This window comes from Mandrillus leucophaeus, unplaced genomic scaffold (assembly GCF_000951045.1).
Source record: "Mandrillus leucophaeus isolate KB7577 unplaced genomic scaffold, Mleu.le_1.0 Scaffold587, whole genome shotgun sequence".
NCBI lineage: Eukaryota > Metazoa > Chordata > Mammalia > Primates > Cercopithecidae > Mandrillus > Mandrillus leucophaeus.
In genome coordinates this window covers 183,233-207,690 of record NW_012106330.1, presented here as the reverse complement: position 1 = coordinate 207,690, position 24,458 = coordinate 183,233, and the positions used below count along the sequence as shown (strand labels likewise).

General features: G+C 41.3%; 1 protein-coding gene across 1 annotated transcript in view; it reads left to right on the top strand.

The window, feature by feature from the left end:
- Positions 1 to 228: 228 nt before the first annotated feature.
- Positions 229 to 24,458, top strand: part of RALGAPA1 (Ral GTPase activating protein, alpha subunit 1 (catalytic)) — a gene marked incomplete at its 3' end in the record, with an annotated part of 204,163 nt that continues 179,933 nt past the window's right edge. Inside the window, exon 1 of the mRNA XM_011999193.1 lies at positions 229 to 949. Within this exon, the coding sequence (XP_011854583.1) occupies positions 844 to 949 (106 nt within the window). The remainder of the gene's footprint in view (positions 950 to 24,458) is intronic.

Below are 24,458 nucleotides of genomic sequence, written 5' to 3'. Positions count from 1 at the left end.
CACATACATAGTGCAGGAAATATTATTAGTAATAGATTTAGGACAGAATAAATTGCCCAACTGTAGCTTCGTTTATCTTTCTGCTAGAGGATCTGGTGGCCACAACAACTTATGCACATTTTCAAAGATAAATCATGGACATATTTAATAAAGATTACTTCTCTTTTCTTATTACTATCATTTTGCTTACAATGGAGCACGCAGTAACTACCTTCCTTGCCTTTCTTGAGATTCTCCTTTGGCTGCTTACACAGGAAACCAAGGCGGGGAGTGCCACGGGTGATCTCATGCTGGCATGACGTCAAGAACCCTTGACGTCAGAAGGCGGTTGCCACGGACACCGTTCGCCACCGACGGCAGAGTCGTGAAACCCCATCACTACCACACTCGTCTCCGTTTCGGCCTCTGCAGGGTGTAAGCTGCTAAAGCAGCTTCAACCTTAAGGGGGCCTCAGGGAGAGAGTTGTGCTGCTGCCGCCGAGAGCTCCACCTCCGTGGCTCTGGGTCCGGGGCCCCGGCCTGTGGCGGCGAGCGGCGGCCGCTGGAGACGAGCGGCGGCTGCAGGCGGCCCGCCCGGGTCTATCTCGCTCCGTGCAGGGCCGGGAGAGGGATCCGCCATATTGGAGCCGGGGCCGGAGGTGCCTTGGAGCCGCGGCGCGAGGCTGGTGGAGGTGGCGGCCCTGGTCTGGATCGGGGAGGAGTCGGCTCTGCCCTGGCCCGCAAGGCTGAGGAGCTAATGAGGCGCTTCGGCTAGTCTCCTCCCCGCCCACTCCCTCCACTTTCTGCCGCCGGGACCCGGCTGGGAGCCGGCTGTGGCAGTGGCAGTGGCAGTGGCAGCGGCAGGATGTTCTCCAAGAAGCCGCACGGGGACGTGAAGAAGTCCACCCAGAAGGTGCTGGACACCAAGAAGGACGCACTGACTCGCCTCAAGCACCTGCGCATCGTCATCGGTGAGGAGCAAGGGGTGGCAGCGCCGAGGCCTGGGTTGCCCGGCCTTCCCTTTCCTGGGAGCCCCTGCGGACTCTCCCTCGGGACCTGGCGCGGTGCAGGAGAGGGCAAATCGTAGCCTCTGCGGAGACGCGGGAGGGTGAATAATTCGGAGAAGCGAAAACTTGGCAGTTGGCAGCACTAATTACGGTTAACGCAGAAATATCTAATTTTGAGTTAATAGTCTGAATTCATTTTTTAAAATTGGTATTACTGTAAAAACTTAGATCTTTAAGACTTTGCGGGGAGACCTGGCATTGTGGATAATGGTGTTTATGGGATATGTTTGCCAGATGACTACTGCCAACCCCACCCAAGTAAAAAGAAAAATAAAATCATTTCTCAGACAATATAAACCTTAATCTTTCAAGTTTCTTGGCAGATGAAGACAAGGAGGAAGCAGTCACACCTCTTTGGGAAGTGGGTGGTTCCCAAAAAGCTGTGGGAAGGAGCCCCGCCCTTTTGTTAATGCACCTTGTTCATCACTAGTCATTTAGAGGGAGAACTATTATAGGTAGTTTATCTCATCCTTTGCTTCTCGAGAATTGTATATAATTCTATTTTTATTTAATTAAAAAAATTTTTTTTGTACCGTCGTCTGCCCTTAAGTTCTGTTTTGCTGGTAGACCAAACAGTGCTCTAAGTTTTGAATATAATGTTAATCGACTCTTTTGAATACTTAGTCATTTGGTAGGCTGGTAAGGGTTGTTATAATACTTATGGAACTTCTGGTCCAATAAATGGATTTTTTAGATGAAGACATTTGAGATGAAAAGGAAAGTTTTGCCTGTGTTGATACATAGAGTTAATGGTAGACCTGGCTGAAGAAGATGCATTCATCCAGATGCCTGAATCCTAGTTCAGAGTTTATCTCGAGCTGTCTTCCTGATGCGTATTTGTTTTGGAAAGTGATGTTTATTTAGTGAAAAAAGTAAGTCCCTTATTTGAGGTACATGTTTCTCTAGTCTACTGTTTACTCATACCACCAGGATACCACCAATATTACCCATTTCTATGATGCTTTACTGTTTACAGTGATTTCACGTAAATTATGATAATCCTTGCAGTAACTCTATAGGTAGGTATTATTATTCTCCATTTTTTACAAACAAAAAAGCTGAAGTTTGGAAACATCAAGTAGTCAGCCAGCTACTAGGAGGCTGAGTCAGAACTGGAACCCAGATTTGTGTCTCTAGTTTGTTTTTTTTACTCTTCCTACATTTATGACAGCTAATCTTTGTCACAAGTAAATTGTATTTATTCCAGTGGAGTAGTAAGAAAGCAGTTAATCCAGTTTAGAGCTATAAAAAGCTCAGTTTTCAAGAAAATATAAAGCTTCTAAATATAGTGGAGATTGTGATCTTTTTGTTTTCATTCTACTTGAGAATTAAGCCATTGAAATAAAGATTTAGCTGAGAATAGGACACAGAAAGTTAATATGTGAATGCAGGAGAGGGACCACAGGTAATGGCAATTTGAAATTGAACACTTAATGGAGCTTGACACCTACTTGGGATAAGCTGTAGGTTAGGCACAGCTATGAAGTTGAGTTCCAATAAAGTATTGAGATTTCCTAAATTAAGGGTTACACTTTATTTATAGAATGGTTAAGGAATTATTTATATATACTTTTTTGGCATAGAGTTTTTTTCCGTCTGGGAGACATGGAAAATTAAAAGATAAATTAAGAGAGAGGTCACACATACAAGGTATTTTGTAGGACGTAGCTTGCTTGGTTTGAAAATAAAACAAGTCTTTTATTGTTTTCGTTATTTTGTTTGAAATACACTTAATGTAATTTCTAAGAAAACGAATGAGACAAAGTAGAATGACAAAAACTAGTGTCTTTTAGAGGTCTGCCAGTCAGGTATTCGATTTTGCAGATGGAAAAGCCAATTTCAGTCTTTTTTGGAAGAAGGTACAGGTTTTAAATAAGGTAAACACAATGAGGAAACTAGTTTGCAGAGTAATTGAGTATTGCCAGTTACACAGGCTTTTGATTTTTGTTTGGTCCCATAGTTCATATGGGACCAAACAGAACTGCCATTCACTCAGGGTACTTACAGGAGGATTCAGTGCATCCATATGTATGAGAACATAATCAAAATTTAAATATCCGCTGTAAACTTTTTTCCTGGCATGTGTTCCCACTGTAGGACAATCCAAGTTAAATTTATAGAACTTGACTCTGAGGATTTAGATTTAAATCTGGTATGTTTATTGATATTATTACATACTTGATTTGTAGAAACTAAAGTCAGGGTTTTCTTAAAACAGAAAAAAAAGCCTTGTCTGGTTTCTAAAGCTGTTGTCCTTTCTACCTACCCCCTCTCACCCATTTTACAAGTAATGGTAATGATACTATAAATTAGCACATGTAAATTGGCTAACATAATGTTTGGCATGTAGTGGGTATTGACTAAATGTTAGTTTTGTTTTACTTTAAAGCTAACAGTTCTGTCCTCTTGATGTAAAAATAAAAAGATAAGTGCTTATTTAGCTAAAAATATATTATTTATTGTTAAATAATTCTGACAGCTTTATTGAGGTATAATTGGCACATAGTCAATTGCACATATTTAAAGTACATAATTGAATAATTTTTACATATGTGTATCTCACGAAACCATCATAACAAAGATTTAAAATATCCAATATATAGATAGTGACAATCAGGATAATATATGTATAATCAGCTGGGTGCTGTAGCTCACGCCTGTAATCCCAGTACTTTGGGAGGCTGAGGTGGGCGGATCACGACGTCAGGAATTCAAGACCAACCTGGCCAACACAGTGAAACCCCCTCTCTATTAAAAATCAGGCATAGTGGCACGCACCTGTAGTCCCAGCTACTTGGGAGGCTGAGGCAGGAGAATTGCGTGAACACTAGAGGCGGAGGTTGTGGTGAGTCAAGATCACGCTACTGCACTCCAGCCTGGGCAACAGAGTGAGACTCCGTCTCAGAAAAAAAAAAAAAAGAAAAAAAATATGTGCGTGTATATATATACACACACACACACACACACACACACACACATGTAAGTATGTATAACCTCCCAAAGTTTTCTCATGCCCCTTTGTAATATCTTTCTCCCATCCCAGTTGCACTCTCCCACCTTTCCTGAGCAACCAGTAATCTGTCACCCTAGATTAGTTTGCATTATCTAGGGTTTTATATAAATGGGATTATACAGTATATAAATGGAATTATCCTGTATGGTCATTTTATGTTTGATTTCTTCTGGGTTTTTTTTGAGATGGAGTCTCACTCTGTCACCCAGGCGTGATCTTGGCTCACTGCAACCACTGCCTCAGCCTCTTGAGTAGCTGGGATTACAGGCGCCGCGCCACCATGCCAGGCTAATTTTTTTTTTTTTTTTTTTTTTTTTTAGTAGAGACGGGGTTTCACTGTGTTGTCCAGGCTGGTTTTGAACTCCTGAGCTCAGGCAATCCACCTGCCTCAGCCTCCCAAAGTGCTGGGATTACTGGCATGAGCCACTGCGCCCGGTCTTTTTTTTTTTTATTTCTAGTAGAGATAGGGTTTCACCATGTTGGTCAGGCTGGTCTTGAACTCCTGACCTCATGATCCACCTGCCTCAGCCTCCCAAAGTGCTGGGATTATAGGTGTGAGCCATCGCACCTGCCATTATTCACAGTTTTTAAATCCATTCACCTGTTGATGGAAATATGGGTTGTTCTTGGCTGTTACAAATAAAGCTGCTGTGAAAGACCTATGCTTTATTTCTCTTGGATAAATACCTAGGATTGAAATGTCCGGATCATATGGCAGTTGTACATTTAGCTTTGTAAGAGATGGTCAAATTGTTTTTCACCATTTTACATACTCACCAGCAGTGATGAGAGTTCCAGTTCCTACACATATGCACCACCAGCACCAATCAGTATGGCCAGTCTTAATTTCAGCCACTCAGCCACTCTTAAGTGTGTACTAGTTATAATTAGTAGTTCCTTGATACCAAATCTCCTTTTTTTTTTTTTTTTTGAGATGGAGTCTTGCCCTGTCTCCCAAGCTGGAGTGCAGTGTGCAGTGGCAAGATCTCAGCTCACCTCACCCTCCACCTCCTGGGTTCAAGCAATTCTCCTGCCTCAGCCTCCAAGTAGCTGGGATTACAGGTGGGTACCACCATGCCTGGCTAATTTTTGTACTTTTAGTAGAGATGGGGTTTTGCCGTGTTGGCCAGGCTGGTCTTGAAATCCTGAACTCAGGTGATCGGCCCACCTTGGCCTCCCAAAATGTTGGGATTACAGGTGGGCGTGAGCCACTGTGCCAGGCCTCAGATATCTTTTTATTGTACTTGTTTGCCGTTGTATAACTTCTTTGATGAGTTTGTGTTTAAATCTTTTACATGTTTTTTAATTAAGTTTTTTGCTTTCTTAATTCAGTTTTGAAAGTTCTTTAGGCCAGGTACAGTGACTCATGGCTGTAATCTCTGCACTTTGGAAGGCCGAGGCAGGTGGCTCACTTGAGGTCAGGAGTTCGAGACCAGCCCAGCCAACATGGTGAAACCCCGTCTCTACTAAAAATAACCAGGTGTGGTAGCACACACCTGTAATCCAGCTATTCAGGAGGCTGAGACGGCAGAATTGCTTGAACCTGGGAGGTGGAAGTTTGTAGTGAGCCGAGATTGTGCAACTGCACCCCAGCCTGGGTGACAGAGTGAGACTCTCAAAAAAGGAAAAAGAAAGTTCTTTATATTCTGGATACAGATTTATCAGACACATGATTTGCAAAGTTTTTTTTCCCAGTCTTTGGAGTGTCTCTTCATTCTCTTAAAGTTTTCTTTGAAGAAGTTTCTTTGAAGAAGCAGAAATGCTTAATTTTTATTGTCTATATGTCAATTTTTTCTTTATGGTTTTTGCTTTTTGATTTTGTATCTAAAATCTTTGCCTAACCCATGCTCACAAAGATTTTCTTCTTGCTTTTTTCTAGAAGTTTTATAGTTTTAGGATCTATTTTGCTCTGTGATTCATCTTGAGTTTTAAGCTATGTTATGAGGTGGCTTGAAGTTTATGTTTTTGCATTTGGATATCCAGTTGTTGCAGCTCTGTTTGTTGAAAAAGACTATCTTTACTGAATTGCCTTTGTACTTTTGCCAAAACTTAGTTTTCCAGAAATATGTGTGGGCCTATTTCTGGACTCTATTTTGTTCCAGTGATCTGTTTATCTTCGTTGGTGCCAGTACCACAGTGTTTGATTACTGTAACTTTATAATAAATCTTGAAATCAAGTAGTGTTGTCCCTCCCGCTTTGTTCTTCCTTTTCAAAGTTTCTTTTTTTTCCCAAATGCCAGGTCCTTTACATTTCCATATGAACTTTAAAATTTGTTGAGCTTGGTGTGGTGGCTCACACATGTAATCCCAGCACTTTGGGAGGCTGAGGTGGGCAGATTGCTTGAGCCTAGGAGTTTGAGACCAGCTTGAGCTTGGACAACGTGCTGAAACCCCATCTCTCCAAAAAGGGAAAAGGAAAAGAAAAAAAGCTGAGCTTGGTAGTGTGTGCCTGGGATCCCAGCCACCTGGGAGGCTGAGGTGAGAGGATCACGTGTGCCTGGAAGGTCGAGACTGCAATGAGCCGTGATGGCATCACTGCACTCCAGCCTGGGTGACACAGTGACTGACACTCTGTCTTTTTTTTTTTTTTTAAAGGTGGTCAATTTCTTAAAAACCCACCACCACCACCACCAAAAAACCTATTGGGATTTTGATTGGGATTATGTTGAATCTATAGATCAGTTTGGGAAAATTGATAATATTGAATACACTGATTCATGAACAAGGCGTTTCTCCACCTACTTAAGACTTCTTTAATTTCTCTCAGCAGTGTTTTGTAGTTCAGTGTGCAGGTCTTACACATCTTTTGTCAGACTTATCCCTAAATATTTTCTACTTTGATCTTTTATAAATGTTACCTTTATATCTATTTCTGATTGGATCTCATATCGGGAAATACCATTGATTTGTGTATATTGAGCTTATGGCCTACAAACCTGCTGAACTGACTTAGTTCTGTTATTTATTTATTTTTTTGAGACAGAGTCTCACTCTGTCGCCCAGGCTGGAGTGCAGTGGCATGATCTTGGCTCACTGCAACCTCCGCCTCCCAGGTTCAAGCAATTCTCCTGCCTCAGCCTACTGAGTGGTTGGGATTATAGGCACGCACCATGAAGGCTGGCTGATTTTTGTGTTTGTACTAGAGACGGGGTTTCACCATGTTGGTAAGGCTGGTCTTGAACTCCTGACCTCGTGATCCACCCGCCTCGGCCTCCCAAAGTCCTGGGATTACAGGTGTGAGCTACAGTGCCCAGCAAGTTCTGTTAGTTTTTTGTAGATTCTTTTGGATATTTTTCATAGAGAATCAGTCTACAAATATAGTTTTACTTCTTCCTTTCCAATCTGGATGCCTTTTGTTTCTTTTTCTTGCCTTACTGAAGTGACTAGAACCTCCAGTATGACATAGACTAGAAGTAATGAGAGTGGGCAGTCTCATCTTGTTCTTGATCCTAGGAGTAAAGCAATCGATTGATTTTTTTCACTGTATAGTATGATACTAACTGTACGTTTTTTGTAGATGCCCTTTATCAGGTTTAGAGAATTTCATTGTATTCCTGGTTGGCTGAGGGTTTCCCAGGAATAGAATTCCCAGGAATCCAATATCAGGAATGGATGTTGGATTTATTGAATGCTTTTGTTTCTGTTGATATAAACAGAAGATTTCATCTAAGTTGTCAAATTTATAGGTATAAATTATTCATTATACTCTCTTATTATCCTTTTAATATTATAGGATTCATGTCCGAGCGTAGTGGCTCATGCCTGTAATCCCAGCACTTGGGAGGGCAAGGCGGGTGGATCACTTGAGGTCAGGAGTTGGAGACCAGCCTGACCAACATGCTGAAATCCTGTCTGAACTAAAAATACTAAAGTAGCCGGACCTTGTGGCTCATGCTTGTAGTCCCAGCTACTAGGGAGGCTGAGGCAGGAGAATCACTTGAACCCAGGAGGCAGAAGTTGCAGTAAGCTGAGATTATGCCACTGTACTCCAGCCTGGGCAACAGAGCGGGACTCTCAAATGTGTGTGTGTATGTATATATGTAGTAGGACCCATGGTAATGTTATCTTTCTCATTTCTTGTCTGATAATTTGTCTTTCTTTTCCTGATCAGCCTGACTAGAGTCTTAGCACTTTTATTGATCTTCTAAAGAACCATCTTTTAGTTTTATTGATTTTTCTGTGTGTGTGTGTGTGTGTGTGTGTGTGTGTGTGTGTGTTTAGGTTCCTTGATATCTGCTTTGGTTTTTGCTATTTTCTTTTTTATTTTTGTAGGCAGGAGGTAGGAGACAGAGTTTCGCTCTTGTCACCCAGGCTGGAGTACAATGGCACAATCTTGCCTCACTGCAACCTCTGCCTCCCGGGTTCCAGCGATTCTCCGCCTCAGCCTTCCGAGTAGCTGGGACTACAGGCGTGCGCCACCCCGCCTGGCTCATTTTTGTATTTTTAGTAGAGTCGAGGTTTTACCATGCTGGCCAGGCTGGTCTCAAACTCCTGACCTCAAGTGATCCACATGCCTCGGCCTCCCAAAATGCCGGGATTACAGGCATGAGTTATCATGCCCAGCAGTCTTTGTTATTTTCTTTCTTCTGCTTAGTTTAGTTTAATTTGCTCTTTTTGTAGTTTCATAAATGGTAAACTGTGGTTATTGATTTGAAACTGTTCTTCTTTCTACTATAGGCATTTAGTGATAAAAATTTTCCCCTAACTAGCATCTCACAACTTAGGATATTTTGTATTTTCATTTTCATTTATTTCCAAAATACTTTCTAACTTTCCTTTTGAGTTTTTTAATCCATGGGTTATATACAAGTCTGTTCTTTAACTTCAAATATTTGTAGATTATTCAGATACCTTTTGGTTATTGATTTCAAATTCAATTCCATTGTAGTTAGAAAACATTATTTTTTGTGACCCGAATTATTTAAAAGTTAATGAAATTTGTTTGATGGTCCAGAGATGTTTTATCTTGATAAATTTCCTTTATGCACTTGAAAGGAATATATATTCTGCTCTTGGTGGGTTAAGTGTTTGAAAAATGTCAATTAGGACGAGTTGCTTGTTAGTGTTGTTCAAGTCTTCTCTGTCCTTAATGAATTTCTGTCTGGTTGTTTTCATCAAGTATTCAGAGAAGAGTGTTGAAGTTTCTCACTGTAATTGTGGGTTTTGTCTATTTTCTTTTGAACTTCTATCAGTATTTGCTTCATATATTTTGAAGCTCTGTCATTGGTTGTCTAAACCTTTAGGATTATTTCTTTTTGATGAATTGACTCCTTTATCATTTTGAAATGATACCTTTCTCCCTGGTAATAATCTTTGCTTTGGAATCTACTTTGATATTAATATAGCCATTGCCACTTTCATTTGATTAGTGTTAGCAGGATATATATATTCCCATCTTTTAAATCTACTTGTGTTTTTATATTTGAAGTGGGTTTATATTGTTGGCAGCATATGGTTGGGTCTTTTTTTATCTAACCTAATTATGCCTTTTAATCGAGATGTTTGGATAGTTACATTTAACATGATTGTTGATATGGTTAGGTTTGAGTTTCTCATCTTTCTGTTGGTTTTCTGTTTGACCTGTCTGTTCCTTAGTTCCCTTTTTTCTCCCTTCTTTTGAATTAGTTGAGCAAATTTTATGATTCTTTTCCCTTGATTTATTATTTCAGTGATTGCTTTATGATTTATAGTGTACATCTATTTTTGTTTTGTTTTGTTTTCCGAGACTGAGTCTCGCTCTGTCACCCAGGCTGGAGTGCAGTGTGCAATCTTGGCTCACTACAACCTCCGCCTCCCAGGTTCGAGTGATTCTCCTGCCTCAGCTTCCCAAGTAACTGGGATTACAGGCATGCATCACCATGCCCGGCTTATTTTTGTATTTTTAGTAGAAATGGGGTTTCCCCATGTTGGCCAGGCTGGTCTCGAACTTCTGACCTCAGGTGATCTGCCCTCCTCAGCCTCCTGAAGTGCTGGAATTACATGTGAGCCACTGTGCTCAGCTTATGGTATACATCTTTAACTTGCCAGAGTATACACCTTTAAGTGATATTATACCACTTCCCATGTAGTATAAGAACCTTATAAGAATCTAATTCCATTTCTCCACCCAACTTTTATGCTTTTATTGTCATATATTTTACTTATCCTCTTATCAGCCATATACTATATTATTTTGTTTAAACAAGCAGTGATCTTTTAAAGATTTTTAAATAATAAAAAGTCTCATATTTACCCATGTAGTACCATTTCCAGTGCTCTTCATTTCTTTGCATACTTTTTTTTTTTTTTTTTTTTTTTTTTTTGAGACAGAGCCTTGCTCTGTCGCCCAGTCTGGAGTGCAATGGTACAATCTTGGCTCACTACTGCCTCCACCTCCTGAGTTCAAGCGATTCTTGTGCCTCAGCCTGCAAAATAGCTGGGATTACAGGCATGTGCCACTACACCTGGCTAATTTCTTTTTTTTTTTGTATTTTTAGTAGAGATGAAGTTTGCTGTGTTGGCGAGACTGGTTTCGAACTCGTGGCCCCAAGTGATCGCCTGCCAGGGCCTCCCAAAGTGCTGGGATTACAGGCATAAGCCACCATGCCCAGCCAATATTTCTATTCAGTATAATTTTGTTTCTGTGTGAAGGACTGCCTTTAACATTTTTTTCTGTGATGATGATCTGCTGGTAATAGATTCTTAAAAAAATTTTTTTTGGATACATAATTTGTACATATTTATGGGATACATGTGACATTTTGATACATACATACAATATATCGTGCTCGAATCCAGGTATTTAGGATATTCACCACCTTGAACATTTATTATTTATTTGTGCTGGAAACATTTCAAGTCTTCTCTTACAGGCTGGGCATGGTAGATAATGCCTGGAATTCCAGCACTTTGGGAGATCAAGGCAGGAGAATTGCTTGAGCCCAGGAGTTTGAGACCAGCCTGGACAACAATGCAAGATCCTGTCTCTACAGGAAATTTAAAAAATTAGCCAGGTATTGTGGCATGCACTTGTGGTCCCAGTGTTTCAGGAAGCTGAGATGATGAGATTGCTTGAGTCCAGGAGATTGAGGCTGCCTACAGTCAGCTTTGTTCATGCCCCTTCACACTAGCCTGGGCGACAGTCCAAGACCCTGTTTCAGAGGGAAAAAAAAAAAAAGCCGAGCGTGTTGGCTCACACCTGTAATCCCAGCACTTTGGGAGGCTGAGGCTGGTGGATTGCCTGAGCCCAGGAGTTCAAGACCATCCTGGGCAACAAGGCAAAACCCTACCTCTACAAAAAGTACAAAAATTACACAGATGTGGTGGCAGCCACCTGTGATCCCAGCTACTTGAGAGGCTGAGGTAGGAGGATTGCTTGAGCCCAGGAGGTCGAGGCTGCAGTGAGCCGTGATCATGTCAGTGCACTCTAGCCTGGATGAGAGAGCAAGACCCTGTCTCCAAAAAAAAAAAGTCTCTTCTAGCTTTTTTTAAATTTTTTTTGAGACGTAGTTTTGCTCTTGTTGCCCAGGCTAGAGTGCAATGGCGTGATCTCAGCTCACTGCAACCTCCGCATCCTGGGTTCAAGCAATTCTCCTGCCTCAGCCTCCCAAGTAGCTGGGATTACAGGCATGTGCCATCACACCCAGCTACTTTTGTATTTTTAGTAGACACAGGGTTTCTCCATGTTAGTAAGCTGGTCTCGAACTCCCAACCTCAGGTGATCCCGCCCTCCTTGGCCTCCCAAAGTGCTGGGATTACAGGCGTGAGCCACCGCGCCCGGCCTCTTCTAGCTATTTTGAGATATACAATATATTGTTAACTATATAGTCACCCTACCATGTTATCAAATGACAGAATTTATTCCTTCTAACTAACTGTATGTTTATATGCATTAGCCAACCTTTCTTTATTCCCCCTCCTCTGTATGTGATGGATTCTTTATGCTTTTGTTTGTCTGAAAAAGTCTTTACTTTGGCATCTTTTTTTTTCTTTTTTTGAGTCGGAGTCTCGCTCTTTCACCAGGCTGGAGTGAGTAGCATGATCTCAGCCCACTGCAACCTCTGCTTCCTGGGTTCGAGTGATTCTCCTGCTTCAGCCTCCTGAGTAGCTGGGACTACAGGCGCACACCACCACGCCCAGCTATTTTTTGTATTTTTAGTGGAGATGGGGTTTCACCATTTTGGCCAGAATGATTTTGATCTCTTGGCCTTGTGATCCTCCCGCCTCAGCCTCCCAAAGTGCTGGGTTTACAGGCGTGAGCCACTGCGCCCGCCCTTGGCTTCTTTTTTAAAGATACTTTTGGGAGGCCGAGGTGGGTGGATCACGAGGTCAGGAGATCGAGACCATCCTGGCTAACACGGTGAAACCCCATCTCTAGTAAAGATACACAAAATTAGCCGAGTGTGGTGGCAGGTGCCTGTAGTCCTAGCTACTCGGGGGGCTCAGGCAGGAGTCTTGCTTGAACCCGGGAGGCAGAGGTTGCAGAGAGCCAAGGTCTGAGATCGCGCCACTGCACTCCAGCCTAGGTGACAGAGCGAGACTCCATCTCAAAAAAAAAAAGATACTTTTGTTCTCTTTAGAATTCTAGGTTGATGGCTTTTTTCCCTTTGTTCTTTAAAGATTTTACTCCACTGTCTTCTCGTTTGTATTGTTTCTGATAAGAAGTCTGCTATTATCTGTATCTTACTTTTTATGGAAGATGTCATTTTCTTTTCTGGGTGCTTTTAAGACCTCTTCATCACTGATATTGAGGAATTTGATTATCATGAACCTTGGTTAGTTTTTTTCATATTTCTTGGCTTAAGATTCATTGAGCTTCTTGGATTTGTGGGTTTATAGTTTTCATCAAACTTGGAAAAATTTTGGTCATTATTTTTCACTTCTTTCTGCCCCTTTACATTTAGAACTCTATTTACTACCGTATTAGGGAATATTAATATTAGATTATTAAGAAGTATTATTGGTATATTGGAAAGTCTCATAGTTTACTGATTTTTTTTCATGTTTTGGATTTTTTTCCTCTGTGTGTTTCATCTTGGATAGTTTCTATTGCTATGTCTTCAAGTTCACTAATCTTTTCTTCTGCCATTCTGTCTAGTTGATTTTTTATCTCAGAAATTGTAGTTTTTATCTAGTTCATCTTGGGCCTTGTTTTATATCATCTATATGTCTTCTTAACTTTTTGAACATATTGAATACAGTTAAAATAATATACTTCTCTACTAATTGTGACATCTCTTTCAATTCTAGAATTTCAGTTTATTATCCTCCTTCCTTATCCTGGTTTGTTTTCCTGATTCTTTGTGTACCTGGTAACTTTTGGCTATCTGATATTCTGAATTTTACTTTCTTATATTTTGGACCCACCCAGCAAATCATAAAAGCAATGTATTTTGGGTATTTTTCTATTTCTATAAATTCTTTTTTTGTTTCGTTTTGTTTTTGGAGACAGGATCTCAGTCTGTTACGACCTCCTGGGCTCAAACGATCCTCCTACCTCAGTCTCCCAAGTAGCTGGGGACTACAGGTGCGTGCCACCATATTCAGCTAATTTTTTTTTTTTTTTAATAGAGAAATGGGGTTTTGCCATGTTGCCCAGGCTGGCCTCAAGCTCCTGGGCTCAAGTGATCTGCCCACCTCGGCCTCCCAAAGCGCTGGGATTACAGGTGTGAGCCACCGTGTGCGGTGGCTATAAATTCTTGAGCTTTTTTCCGGGATACAGTTAAGTTATTTGAAAACAGTTTTATTATTTTGGGTCTTGCTTTTATGATTTGTTGGGTGGGTCCATTTTGGGTTAATTATTGTCTAGTATAAGGCAATACCTTCCTCAGTATTTGACCCAATGCCCCACAAATTATGAGATTTTATTTTTATAGTCCAGCTTTTGGGAACAAGCACTGTTCCCAGTCCTGTGTGAGCACCTGGTACTGCTCCCTCCAATACTTCAGCATGGTTCTTCTGTCTTGAGTAGTTTCCTCATAAGTATACTATCATCATACTTAAAGGGGACTCTCTGTAGTCTCCTGGATTCTCTCTGTGTGTAGCTGTCTCCTCCTTGGTGCTGTGTTCTGTGAACTCTGATTGCCTTGGTCTTCCTGGGTGCTCGGCTTCACTTTCTTAATTCATGGAATTTGCTGTGTCCACCTGGATTTGCTTTCCTCTCGCCTTGACTTAGAAGCTGTCCTAAGGCAGTAAGCTGGAGTGGTCACAGGGCATACCTTGTTTGTTTGCTGTCTTTCAGGAATCACTTTCCTCACCTGATGTCTATACATGCTGAAACAATTAAAATAACACACACAGAAAAAGCAACAGTTTTCAAGACACTGGACATCAGTTGCTGATAATAAGAGGTTCTCTTAAATAAAGGAGACTGAACATTGGCTTTATACCAAACAACTTTGTCCCCATTTTTTACTTTTTTATATTTAGAGAAGGAATTTGTTGTCATAAATTGATTAGTGAAAAATGTTTGTCTTTCTCTAAGCTTGAATGTATTTATGGGTTCACAAAGAAATATCTTTTTGAGTAAAATATCTTTACTTAGAAAGTGTTCAGTAGTTATAAATGGTAATACATAAATATAAATTGTATATGTTTATTAAATAAATGACTTAAAAATAGTATGGATTGGCTGGGTGTGGTGGCTCATGCCTGTAATCCCAGCACTTTGGGAGGCTGAGGTGGGCAGATCACGAGGTCAGGAGATCGAGACCATCCTGGCTAATACGGTGAAACCCCTTCTCTACTAAAAATACAGAAAAATTAGCCGGGCATGGTGGCGGGTGCCTGTAGTTCCAGCTACTCGGGAGGCTGAGGCAGGAGAATCCGGGAGGCGGAGCTTGCAGTGAGCCCACATGGCGCCACTGCACTCCAGCCTGGGTAATAGAGTGAGACTCTGTCTCAAAACAAAACAAAAACAAACAAAAAAAATAGTATGGATTATCAGATTTGGCTGAAAAATCTAAGAATGTGTGAACTGTAACCTGCCTATAAAAATAAACCAACTATGTGTGTGTGTGTGCACACATATATTCAGATATATATAAAATAAATTTATATAGAGATGGGGATATCCCTGTGTTGCTCTGGCTGGTCTTGATCTCCTGAGCTCAAGTTATCTGACCGCCTCGACCTCCCAAAGTGCTGGGATTATAGGCGTGAGCCACTGTGCCCAGTCAAACTTGATTATTTTTAAAGAGTTTGATGTATAGTGTTAGTAAGTAATCCTGTATGCATGACATTAGATGCTTTAACATTCTTTAATTTGTATATAATGTAATATATGTTCTTTAATTTGAATCTGTCTGATTTGAAAAATGAATTTGACCTCATTGAACTACTTTATGTATTTATGAAGAATTGATTTACTTTGCAGATTATTGACATAAACAGTGTTACTGATTGACCTTAATAGAACAAGCTTTTTCAAATATTGTAAATTGTCATTGTATTAACATTTTGTTTATTAAGGATTTTATTGCATCTGAAGGATTTTACGTGGCTTATAGGATTGAATAAAATGTGGAATAGAACAATTAATGATAAAACAAGCAACAACTGAATAGCCATCACTTAAAGGAAACATCAGTTTTCAGAGATGAGCTGATTACAGCAATAAGGCATTGAATTTGGTTCTTAGATTTCCTGGTACCTAGGGTGGAAAGAGAAATGTGTTGGGTTACAAGCTTTCAGTATCTTAGAAAAGAAAGCATCCATTTGTTGTTATTGTTTTTGGTTAAAACTTTTTTTAATTCTAAATTTATTCACTGTGTGTGTGTGTGTGTGTGTGTGTGTGTGTGTGTGTGTGTGAGATCTAATGTCTCTTCTCACTGAAGGGTACACATCATAGAACTAGACCTTGGAGAAAACAGCAGAATAGGTGATTAATATGTCTACTTTAATAAATGGCATCACCATCCTCTCGTCATAGGTTACTAAGACAAGAAACTTTCATCTTTAACAATGTGGTAGAAAAAGATAAATAATTTATGTTGAGACTCCAGCTGGAGTTTGAAATGTCTGTGGCAACTTCACATCTCCCAGCCCACTCCTGTTCTTTTCTGGCTTTATAATAATATTTGAATCTGTTCCTTTTTTCTCTGTTCTTCCATCATTTCTTTAGTTTAAATTTTTATTGTTTCTTGCTTGAACTTTTGCAGCAACTTACTAGTTGATCTCCCTATTCAGGTCTTTTTTTTTTTTTCTTCTTGAATCTCTTACATGGTCCTGTCACAATCTGTCTTCTTTTCTTTTCTTTTCTTTCGTTTTCTCTTCCTTTCTTTTCTTTTCTTTTGTTTTCTTTCTTTCTTTTTTTTTTTTTGAGACAGGGTCTCACTCTGTTGCCCAGGCTGGAGTGCAGGGGCAGGGACTCACTGCAACCTCTACTTCCCAGGTTCGAGCGATTCTCATGTCTCAGCCTCCTGAGTAGCTGGGATTACAGGCATGCACCGCCATGCCCTGCTAGCTTTTGTATTTTTAATAGAGATGGGGTTTCACCATGTTGGCCAGGCTGGTTCTGAACTCTGCACCTCAAGCAATCCACCCGCCCTGGCCTCCCCAAGTGCTAGAATTGCAGGTGTGAGCCACCATACCCAACCAGGTCCTGTAGCAATCTTTCTAAAGCACATTAAGAGCATGTCACTAGCCGGGCATGGTGGTTCACACCTATGATCCCAGTACTTTGAGAGGCCAAGGTGGGTGGATCACTTGACGTCAGGAGTTCGAGACCAGCCTGGCCAACATGGTGAAAGCACGTCTCTACTTAAAATACAAAAAATAGCTGGGTGTGGTGGCAGGCACCTGTAATCCCAGCTACCTGGGAGACTGAGGCAGGAGAATCTCTTGAACCCAGGAAGCAGAGGTTGCAGTGAGCCGAAATCGTGCCACTGTACTCCAGTCTGAGCAACAGAGCAAGACTCTTTAAAAAGAAACCAAAAGAACACGTCACTAACTGCTCTAAAACTCTCCATGGCTTCACGTTGCCTACGTAATACAGTACAAAATCCTTGGCCAGTATTTAAGACAATCTATTATCTGATCCTAGCCTACTTTTTCAACTAAGTGTTGAAGTACTTGAATTATATAAAAAACAAAGCAGCATAATAACATTCTTCAAGATGTTTCTTATAGAAATGATTTTTAGGTGACACTGTTGCAAATGCATACTTCTTTTTATTTTGAGACGGAGCCTTGCTCTGTTGCCCAGGCTGGAGTGCAGTGGCATGACATAGGCTCACTGCAAGCTCCACCTCCTGGGTTCACGCCATTCTCCTGCCTCAGCCTCCCGAGTAGCTGGGACTACAGATACCCTCCACCACGCCCGGCTAATATTTTGTATTTTTAGTAGAGATGGGGTTTCACCGTGTTAGCCAGGATGGTCTCAATCTCCTCACCTTGTGATCTGCCCATCTCGGCCTCCCAAAGTGTTGGGATTACAGGTGTGAGCCACCGCGCCCCCATACTTTTTTTTTTTTTTTTGAGACGGAGTTTCGCTCTTGTCTCCCAGGCTAGAGTGCAATAGCACGACCTCAGCTCACTGCAACCTCCGCCTCCCAGGTTCAAGTGATTCTCCTGCCTCTGCCTCCTGAGTAGCTGGGATTACAGGCCCCTGTAGCTGGGATTACAGGCCCCTGTAGCTGGGATTACAGGCCCCTGCCACCAATGCTCGGCTAATTTTTTTGTATTTTTAGTAGAGACAGGGTTTTGCCATGTTGGCCAGTCTGGTCTTGAACTTTTGACTTAAGGTGATCCATCCACCCACCTCGGCCTCCCAAAGTGCTGGGATTATACTTTTTTAATGTAAATACTTTTGCACGTTAAGTTGAAAGACATATGTTGCATATGCCCTTATCTGAATTCTAATTCTCCTCTGAAGATGCAGATCCCCTTGTATCCCTACTCTAATAAGTGATGGATTCTCCTATGCCTGAAGAAGTCAGACTTCCTACTATTGTAATATTGCTACTGTTATGCCTCTGTTGCTGCTATTATACTTCAGCACCCATCTGAAAATTCATCTTGCTTTGGGGTGCATGCGTCTTGAGCACACCATCTTTCAAACTTTGTCACTGCTCTATTTCTCAACCTCCTGGGTCACTTCATTAAGTTTATCAAGGACTTTGATACCTGGCTTATCATCTTAAGACTGCTTCACCTCTTGCTACCATTTTAAGGTCTTTTAATAGATAATGAAACTGCTCTTTTAACTTCTCATGTTCACTGTATTTGATACACTTAAATAACCACACTACTATTCCATTTAAGCAATTACCCTTTTGCACACTTCTGTTACAAAAGTTTAACAAAAAGTTTCATATGAAAATGTACATGACCTGATTTTTATATCATAATAAAATTGGCCCTTTGGAGAGGAGACTTGAATTTCTCTGCTGAACAACCATTATTTATACTTGTTCCAAGGTTTCTTTTTTTTCTTTTTCTTTTTTCTTTTTTTTTTTTTTTTTTAGACAGTGTCATCTTGTTGCCTAGGCTGGAGTGCAGTGACATGATCTGGGCTCACTGCAAGCTCTGCCTCCCCAGTTCAAGCAGTTCCCCCACTGCAGCCTCCTGAGTAGCTGGGATTACAGGCGCCCACTACCATGCCTGGCTAATTGTTGTAGTTTTAATAAAGATGGGGTTTCACCATGTTGGCCAGGCTGGTCTCGAACTCCCGACCTCAAGTAGTCCGCCCTCCTCGGCCTCCCAAAGTGCTGGGATTAAAGGCGTGAACCACCGCACTTGGCCTGTTCCAAGGTTTCTAACACTCTGGTACTATTTCCTCATATTACCACCATTCCAGTATCATTGTTGCCCACTAGTTGCCATCTCCACATCTCTCTTGAGATTAATAAAGGGGTCAGATCCCTACAATATTCTTTGGACATGTCTGCCACAGTTTAACTTCAATTCTAACTTCTTTTTTTTGTTTTTGTTTTTTGTTTATTTTTTGAGACAAATCTCACTCCATCACCCAGGCTGGAGTGCAGTGGTGAGATCTCGGCTCACTGCAACCTCTGCCTCCTGGGTTCAAGCTATTCTTGTGCCTCAGCCTCTGGAGTAGCTGGGACCACAGGCGCATGCCACCATGCCAGCTAATTTTGTGTATTTTTAGTAGAGACGGGGTTTATCATGTTGGCCAGGCTGATCTCAAACTCCAGCTTCAAGTGATCCACCTCCTTGGCCTCCCAAAGTGCTCGGATTACAGGCATGAGCCATTGCACCCGGCCAATTCTAGCTTCTTGTCTATACATTTTTTTCAACTCGGGAGGGTGAGCTTTGCTCGTGTTGACTACTTCATGGGCCCAGAGCTGCTGTGAAATGTAATTTGTGGCTTCACCCATGCTCCTGTGATAGCCCTGGTGTTTTGTGTTTGACCAGACTTTTCTTATGTAACCAAATCACCAAATCCTACCTTTAATGTTGATATTTTCTGGTGTTCTGTCCTCCAGCTCTCTTTTGTTCTAACTCTTTATATCAGTGGTCCCCAAACTTTTTGACACCAGGGACCAGTTTCATAGAAGACCGTCTTCCTACAGACAGTAGGGGTGAGGAATGGTTTCGGGATAAAACTGTTCCACCTCAGAAGATCATCAGGCATTAGTTTTTTTTTTTTTTTTTTTTTTTTTTTTTTTTTTTTTGAGACAGGGTCTTGCTTTGTCACCCAGGCTGTAGTGCAGTGGGATGATCTTGGCTCACTGCAACCTACACCCTCTGGGTTCAAGTGATTCTCCTGCCTCAGCCTCCCTAGTAGCTGGGGCAACAGGCGTGTGCCACCACCCCTGACTCTTTTTGTATTTTTAGTAGAAATGGAATTTCACCATGTTGCCCAGCAGGGTGTTGTGGTCTTGAACTCCTGACCTCAAGTGATCCGCCTACCTTGGCCTCCCAAAGTGCTGGGATTATAGTCCTGAGCCACTACCAATCAGGCATTAGATTCTTATAAGGAGGGTGCGTTCTAGATCCTTTACATGTACAGTCTGTGATGCCTGTGCCATAGCTAATGATATTTATGATACCAGACTGCCACTTCCTTCCCATCACCCTTATATCTGAAAGCTTCTACTCTTCTTTAAAATCTCAGGGCAGAATCTATAGATAGCCTCTATGAAGTCTTCCCTATCATGTGGGTATAGGAGCTTTTTGTACACTATGCATCTTTCCCTCTAGTAATTTGATTTTTTTTATTACGACATATTTATTTATTTACATGTCTTTCTGAGGGCAGATGTGTGTCTTCATGTTCATATTCCTAGACTTAGCATAGTGCCTGGCATATAATCAGTGTTCAGTAAATATTATTTAGTTCATGATGAATATATTAGGTTGGAGGGGAGCAAAATTGCTGTTTTGTGAGCAACTCGTGAGCAAGCAACTGACAGTGGTAGAAAAGACATGTAAAGTCAGCATTTCTTGGGTTGTCTTAAGTATCGGTGCAAAGAAATGTGGTTCATAAACTAATGTCCATAATGTAATATAGAAAAACAAACAAATATATAAAACAGGACTTTAACTGAAAAATATTTATGACATTATGGCAGAGGTTATAAGATAATCTTCCTTGTTAAAAACTTTAGACAAATTAAAACAGAGTTTAATTGAACAAAGAATTTGTGAATTGGGCAGCTTCTCCACCCCTCACTATGTTGCCCAGGCTGGTCTTGAACTCCTGGCCTCAAATAATCCTCCTGCCTTAGCCTTCTAAAGCGCTAGGATTACAGGCACGAACCACTGTTTTTAAATAAAACTTTTGATCTTCGGTTTAACTGTATATAAAATAAAAATAATAATACCTCAAATATGAATGAAAAAATGAATTTGAACCACAGTTTACAGAAAAAGTTCAAACATCATTTGACTTTTCATAGGAACCTTAAGGAAATAAAATTGAATCAGGGATGTTGTGACTTGCTTAACGTTAAGAAGTAAAATTTGTTCTTAAAAAAACAAATTGAGGGCCGGGCGCGGTGGCTCACGCCTGTAATCCCAGCACTTTGGGAGGCCAAGGCGGGCGGATCACAAGGTCAGGAGATCGAGACCACGGTGAAACCCCGTCTCTACTAAAAATACAAAAAATTAGCCGGGCGCGGTCGCGGGCGCCTGTAGTCCCAGCTAGTCAGGAGGCTGAGGCGGGAGAATGGCGTGATCCCGGGAGGCGGAGCTTGTAGTGAGCCGAGATCGCGCCACTGCACTCCAGCCAGGGGGACAGAGCAAGACTCCGTCTCAAAAAAAAAAAAAAAGAAAAAAAACCAAATTGAGTACCAGATTCAGTGGCTCAAACCTGTAATCCCAGCACTTTGGGAGGCTGAGGCAAGCAAATCACGAGGTCAGGAGTTTGAGACCAGGCTGGCCAACATGATGAAATCCCATTTCTACTAAAAATACAAAAAATTAGCTGGGCGTGGTGATGGATGCCTGTAATCTCAGCTACCGAGGAGGCTGAGACAGGAGAATTGCTTGAATCCAGAAGGCTGAAGTTGCATTGAGCTGATATCGCACCACTGCACTCTAGCCCGGGCAACAGTGTGAGACTCCATCTCAAAAATAAATAAAATAAAATAAAATAAAATAAAATAAAATACTGAGTAGAAATCCCTGAATGATCTTGATGTGGTTTAAATTCTATACTTCTGTCTCAGTCTTTATTAGAAATGGGTAAATTAGGGTCTGGGTGCAGTGACTCACACTTGTAATCCCAGCACTCTGGGAGGCCAAGGCAGGAGGATTGCTTGAGCCCAGGAGTTTGAGACCAGCCTGGGAGACATAATGAGACCCCCATCTCTACAACTTTTTTTTTTTTAATTGGCTGGGCGTGGTGACATGTACCTGTTGTCCCAGCTACTTGGGAGACTGAGGCAGGAGAATCATGAGCCCAGGAGGTCAAGGCTGCAGCAAGACCCTGTCTCAAAAAAAAAAAAAAAAAAAAGAGAAGAAAAAAAGAAATGGGCAAATTAGAAAATTATTTAAGCTATGTGTTAGAAAACAAAGGAGAATTAAATGAATGAAAGGAAATAAAATTTCTTGTTGATATTTATTTCAAAAAATGCAAGGAAGTCACCTAGCAACGATTACTCTTTCCTTTTCCACCCAAACCTAAAATAGAATAACTAGGATAAGAGGTGTGTTTGTGTTACCAAAAATTTGTTATTTTTATATGTGAATTCTTTTAAGTTGGTAGCTTCAAAGTTCCCAGTCGTCTTCCCTTTTCCATCAATTGTTCTTAGGGATAAGCTACTTACTGTAAATACGCCATTTCTTATGAAATGTGTTTAATAAAAATAATTACCCGTTCTTGCTTGTCTCTTGTTCCTTGAAATGTGAAAATGATGGATCTGATCTGATCTCTATCTGATCTGATCTTCACAGATAGTTTGAGAACCATTTGAATGAATAGATACAGTACTTTGCTAAATTTTGGGTAACTGCAAAGGAATAAAAGAGTTAATGGTATCGTAAAAGAGAATCATATCAAATATGAAACATGTTATGAGTATGAAAGAGAAGAATCATATCTAAATGAGTGGCTCAGAGAAAGCTTCATGGGGCAGTGACATTTGATCTGTGCCTTGGAAGATGATGATTAGAATTTCAATAGATAGAAGTGAAGGAAGAGAGCCTTTTGTAGTTCATAAGCGTGATGATTGGGTTTTCACACTCATATATGAGATGTACCTCCCACAAGCCTTTTTATGATGTTGGCACATTACCCATCTGATATGATTTTTTTTAAAAAAAGACATGAAGGAAAAGCAGTTAGGATAAGAGCACAGACATGAATGCAGGCAAGTGGAAGGCAGTGGTCCTTCTAGCTTTTAAAAATGAAGATATTAGACCTCAACCTTAAAATTTTGATTTAATAGCAAGGTAAATAGAAAAGAACTAGTGTTTGTGAGAGATACTGTGGAGAGATACTTTATGGATTAGGTAACCAGATTTTTTTTTTTTTAAACAGAGTGCTGGAATGCAGTGGTGTGATCTCGGCTCACTGCAACCTCCACCTCCCGGGTTCATGCCGTTCTCCTGCCTCAACCTCCCAACTAGCTGGGACTACAGGCGCCCGCCAGCACGCCTGGCTAACTTTTTGTATTTTTTAGTAGAGACGGGGTTAGCCAGGATGGTCTCAATCTCCTGACCTCGTGACCTCGTGATCCGCCCACCTCAGCCTCCCAAAGTAGTGTGATTACAGGCCAGAGCCACTGTGCCTGGCTGGTAAACAGATTTTAATCAAGATTTCAGAAATGGAGATGATGCCACTTCTCTGACTGTATCACTCTACTTTTTAAAACCCTGTTTTACTGGCAAATTCATAACAGGAACATATTTCTTTATTTCTTACCTCCAGCACCACTATCAAGGCTGTTCAGCCTACACACTGAAACTGTAGCGCCGGGCGCGGTGGCTCACGCCTGTAATCCCAGCACTTTGGGAGGCCGAGGCGGGCGGATCACAAGGTCAGGAGATCGAGACCACGGTGAAACCCCGTCTCTACTAAAAATACAAAAAATTAGCCGGGCGCGGTGGCGGGTGCCTGTAGTCCCAGCTACTCAGGAGGCTGAGGCAGGAGAATGGCGTGAACCCGGAAGGCGGAGCTTGCAGTGAGCCGAGATCGCACCACTGCACTCCAGCCTGGGCAACAGAGCCAGACTCCGTCTCAAAAAAAAAAAAAAAGAAAAGAAAAAGAAACTCTGTATCATTCCTTCTCTTATGTTTTTTTTCTTTGTGAGACAAGATCTCACTCTGTCACCCAGGTTGGAGTGCAGTGGCACAATCTCAGCTCACTACAACCTCTGCCTCCCAGGCTCAAGCAATTCTCCCACCTCAGCCTCCTGAGTAGCTGGAACCACAGTTGTGCACTACCACGCCCAGCTAATTTTTTGTATTTTTTTGTTGAGATGGTCTCAAACTCTTGAGCGAGCACAAGTGATCCACCCACCTCAGCCTCCCAAAGTGCTGGGATTGCAGGCATGAGCCACTGCGCCTGGCCCATTCCTTCTTCCCATAGTCAATACTATTACTCAAAATGTAGTCCACAAACTGGTACTAGTTTACTGACTGTTATTACAGGTCTGCAACAGCTTAATTATGGAAACTGAATATGTTGAGAAGGTCATCTCAGTGGGTCATCTCAGTTTGACAGTACTGTGATATCCAAGCACGTGATTAGTGGACTTGTCTTATGAAATGGGGTGTAGATCAATCCTGGTGCTTTTCACCTTATTTTCTAGTAATACATTTATCGTAAAGCATTGGTCTGTGACAAATTGGAATTTAAAAACAAAAACAAAAACACTCATCCTTCACTCGCAGTTCGAGAACATGAGCTATACAGTGCATTTAGAATAAACTTCCTCTGCTTTTATCCTCTGTTGTTTCAAAGTATATTTTCTCTTCCCAGTGTAACAGGATTTTTCTTATTCAGTGTAATAC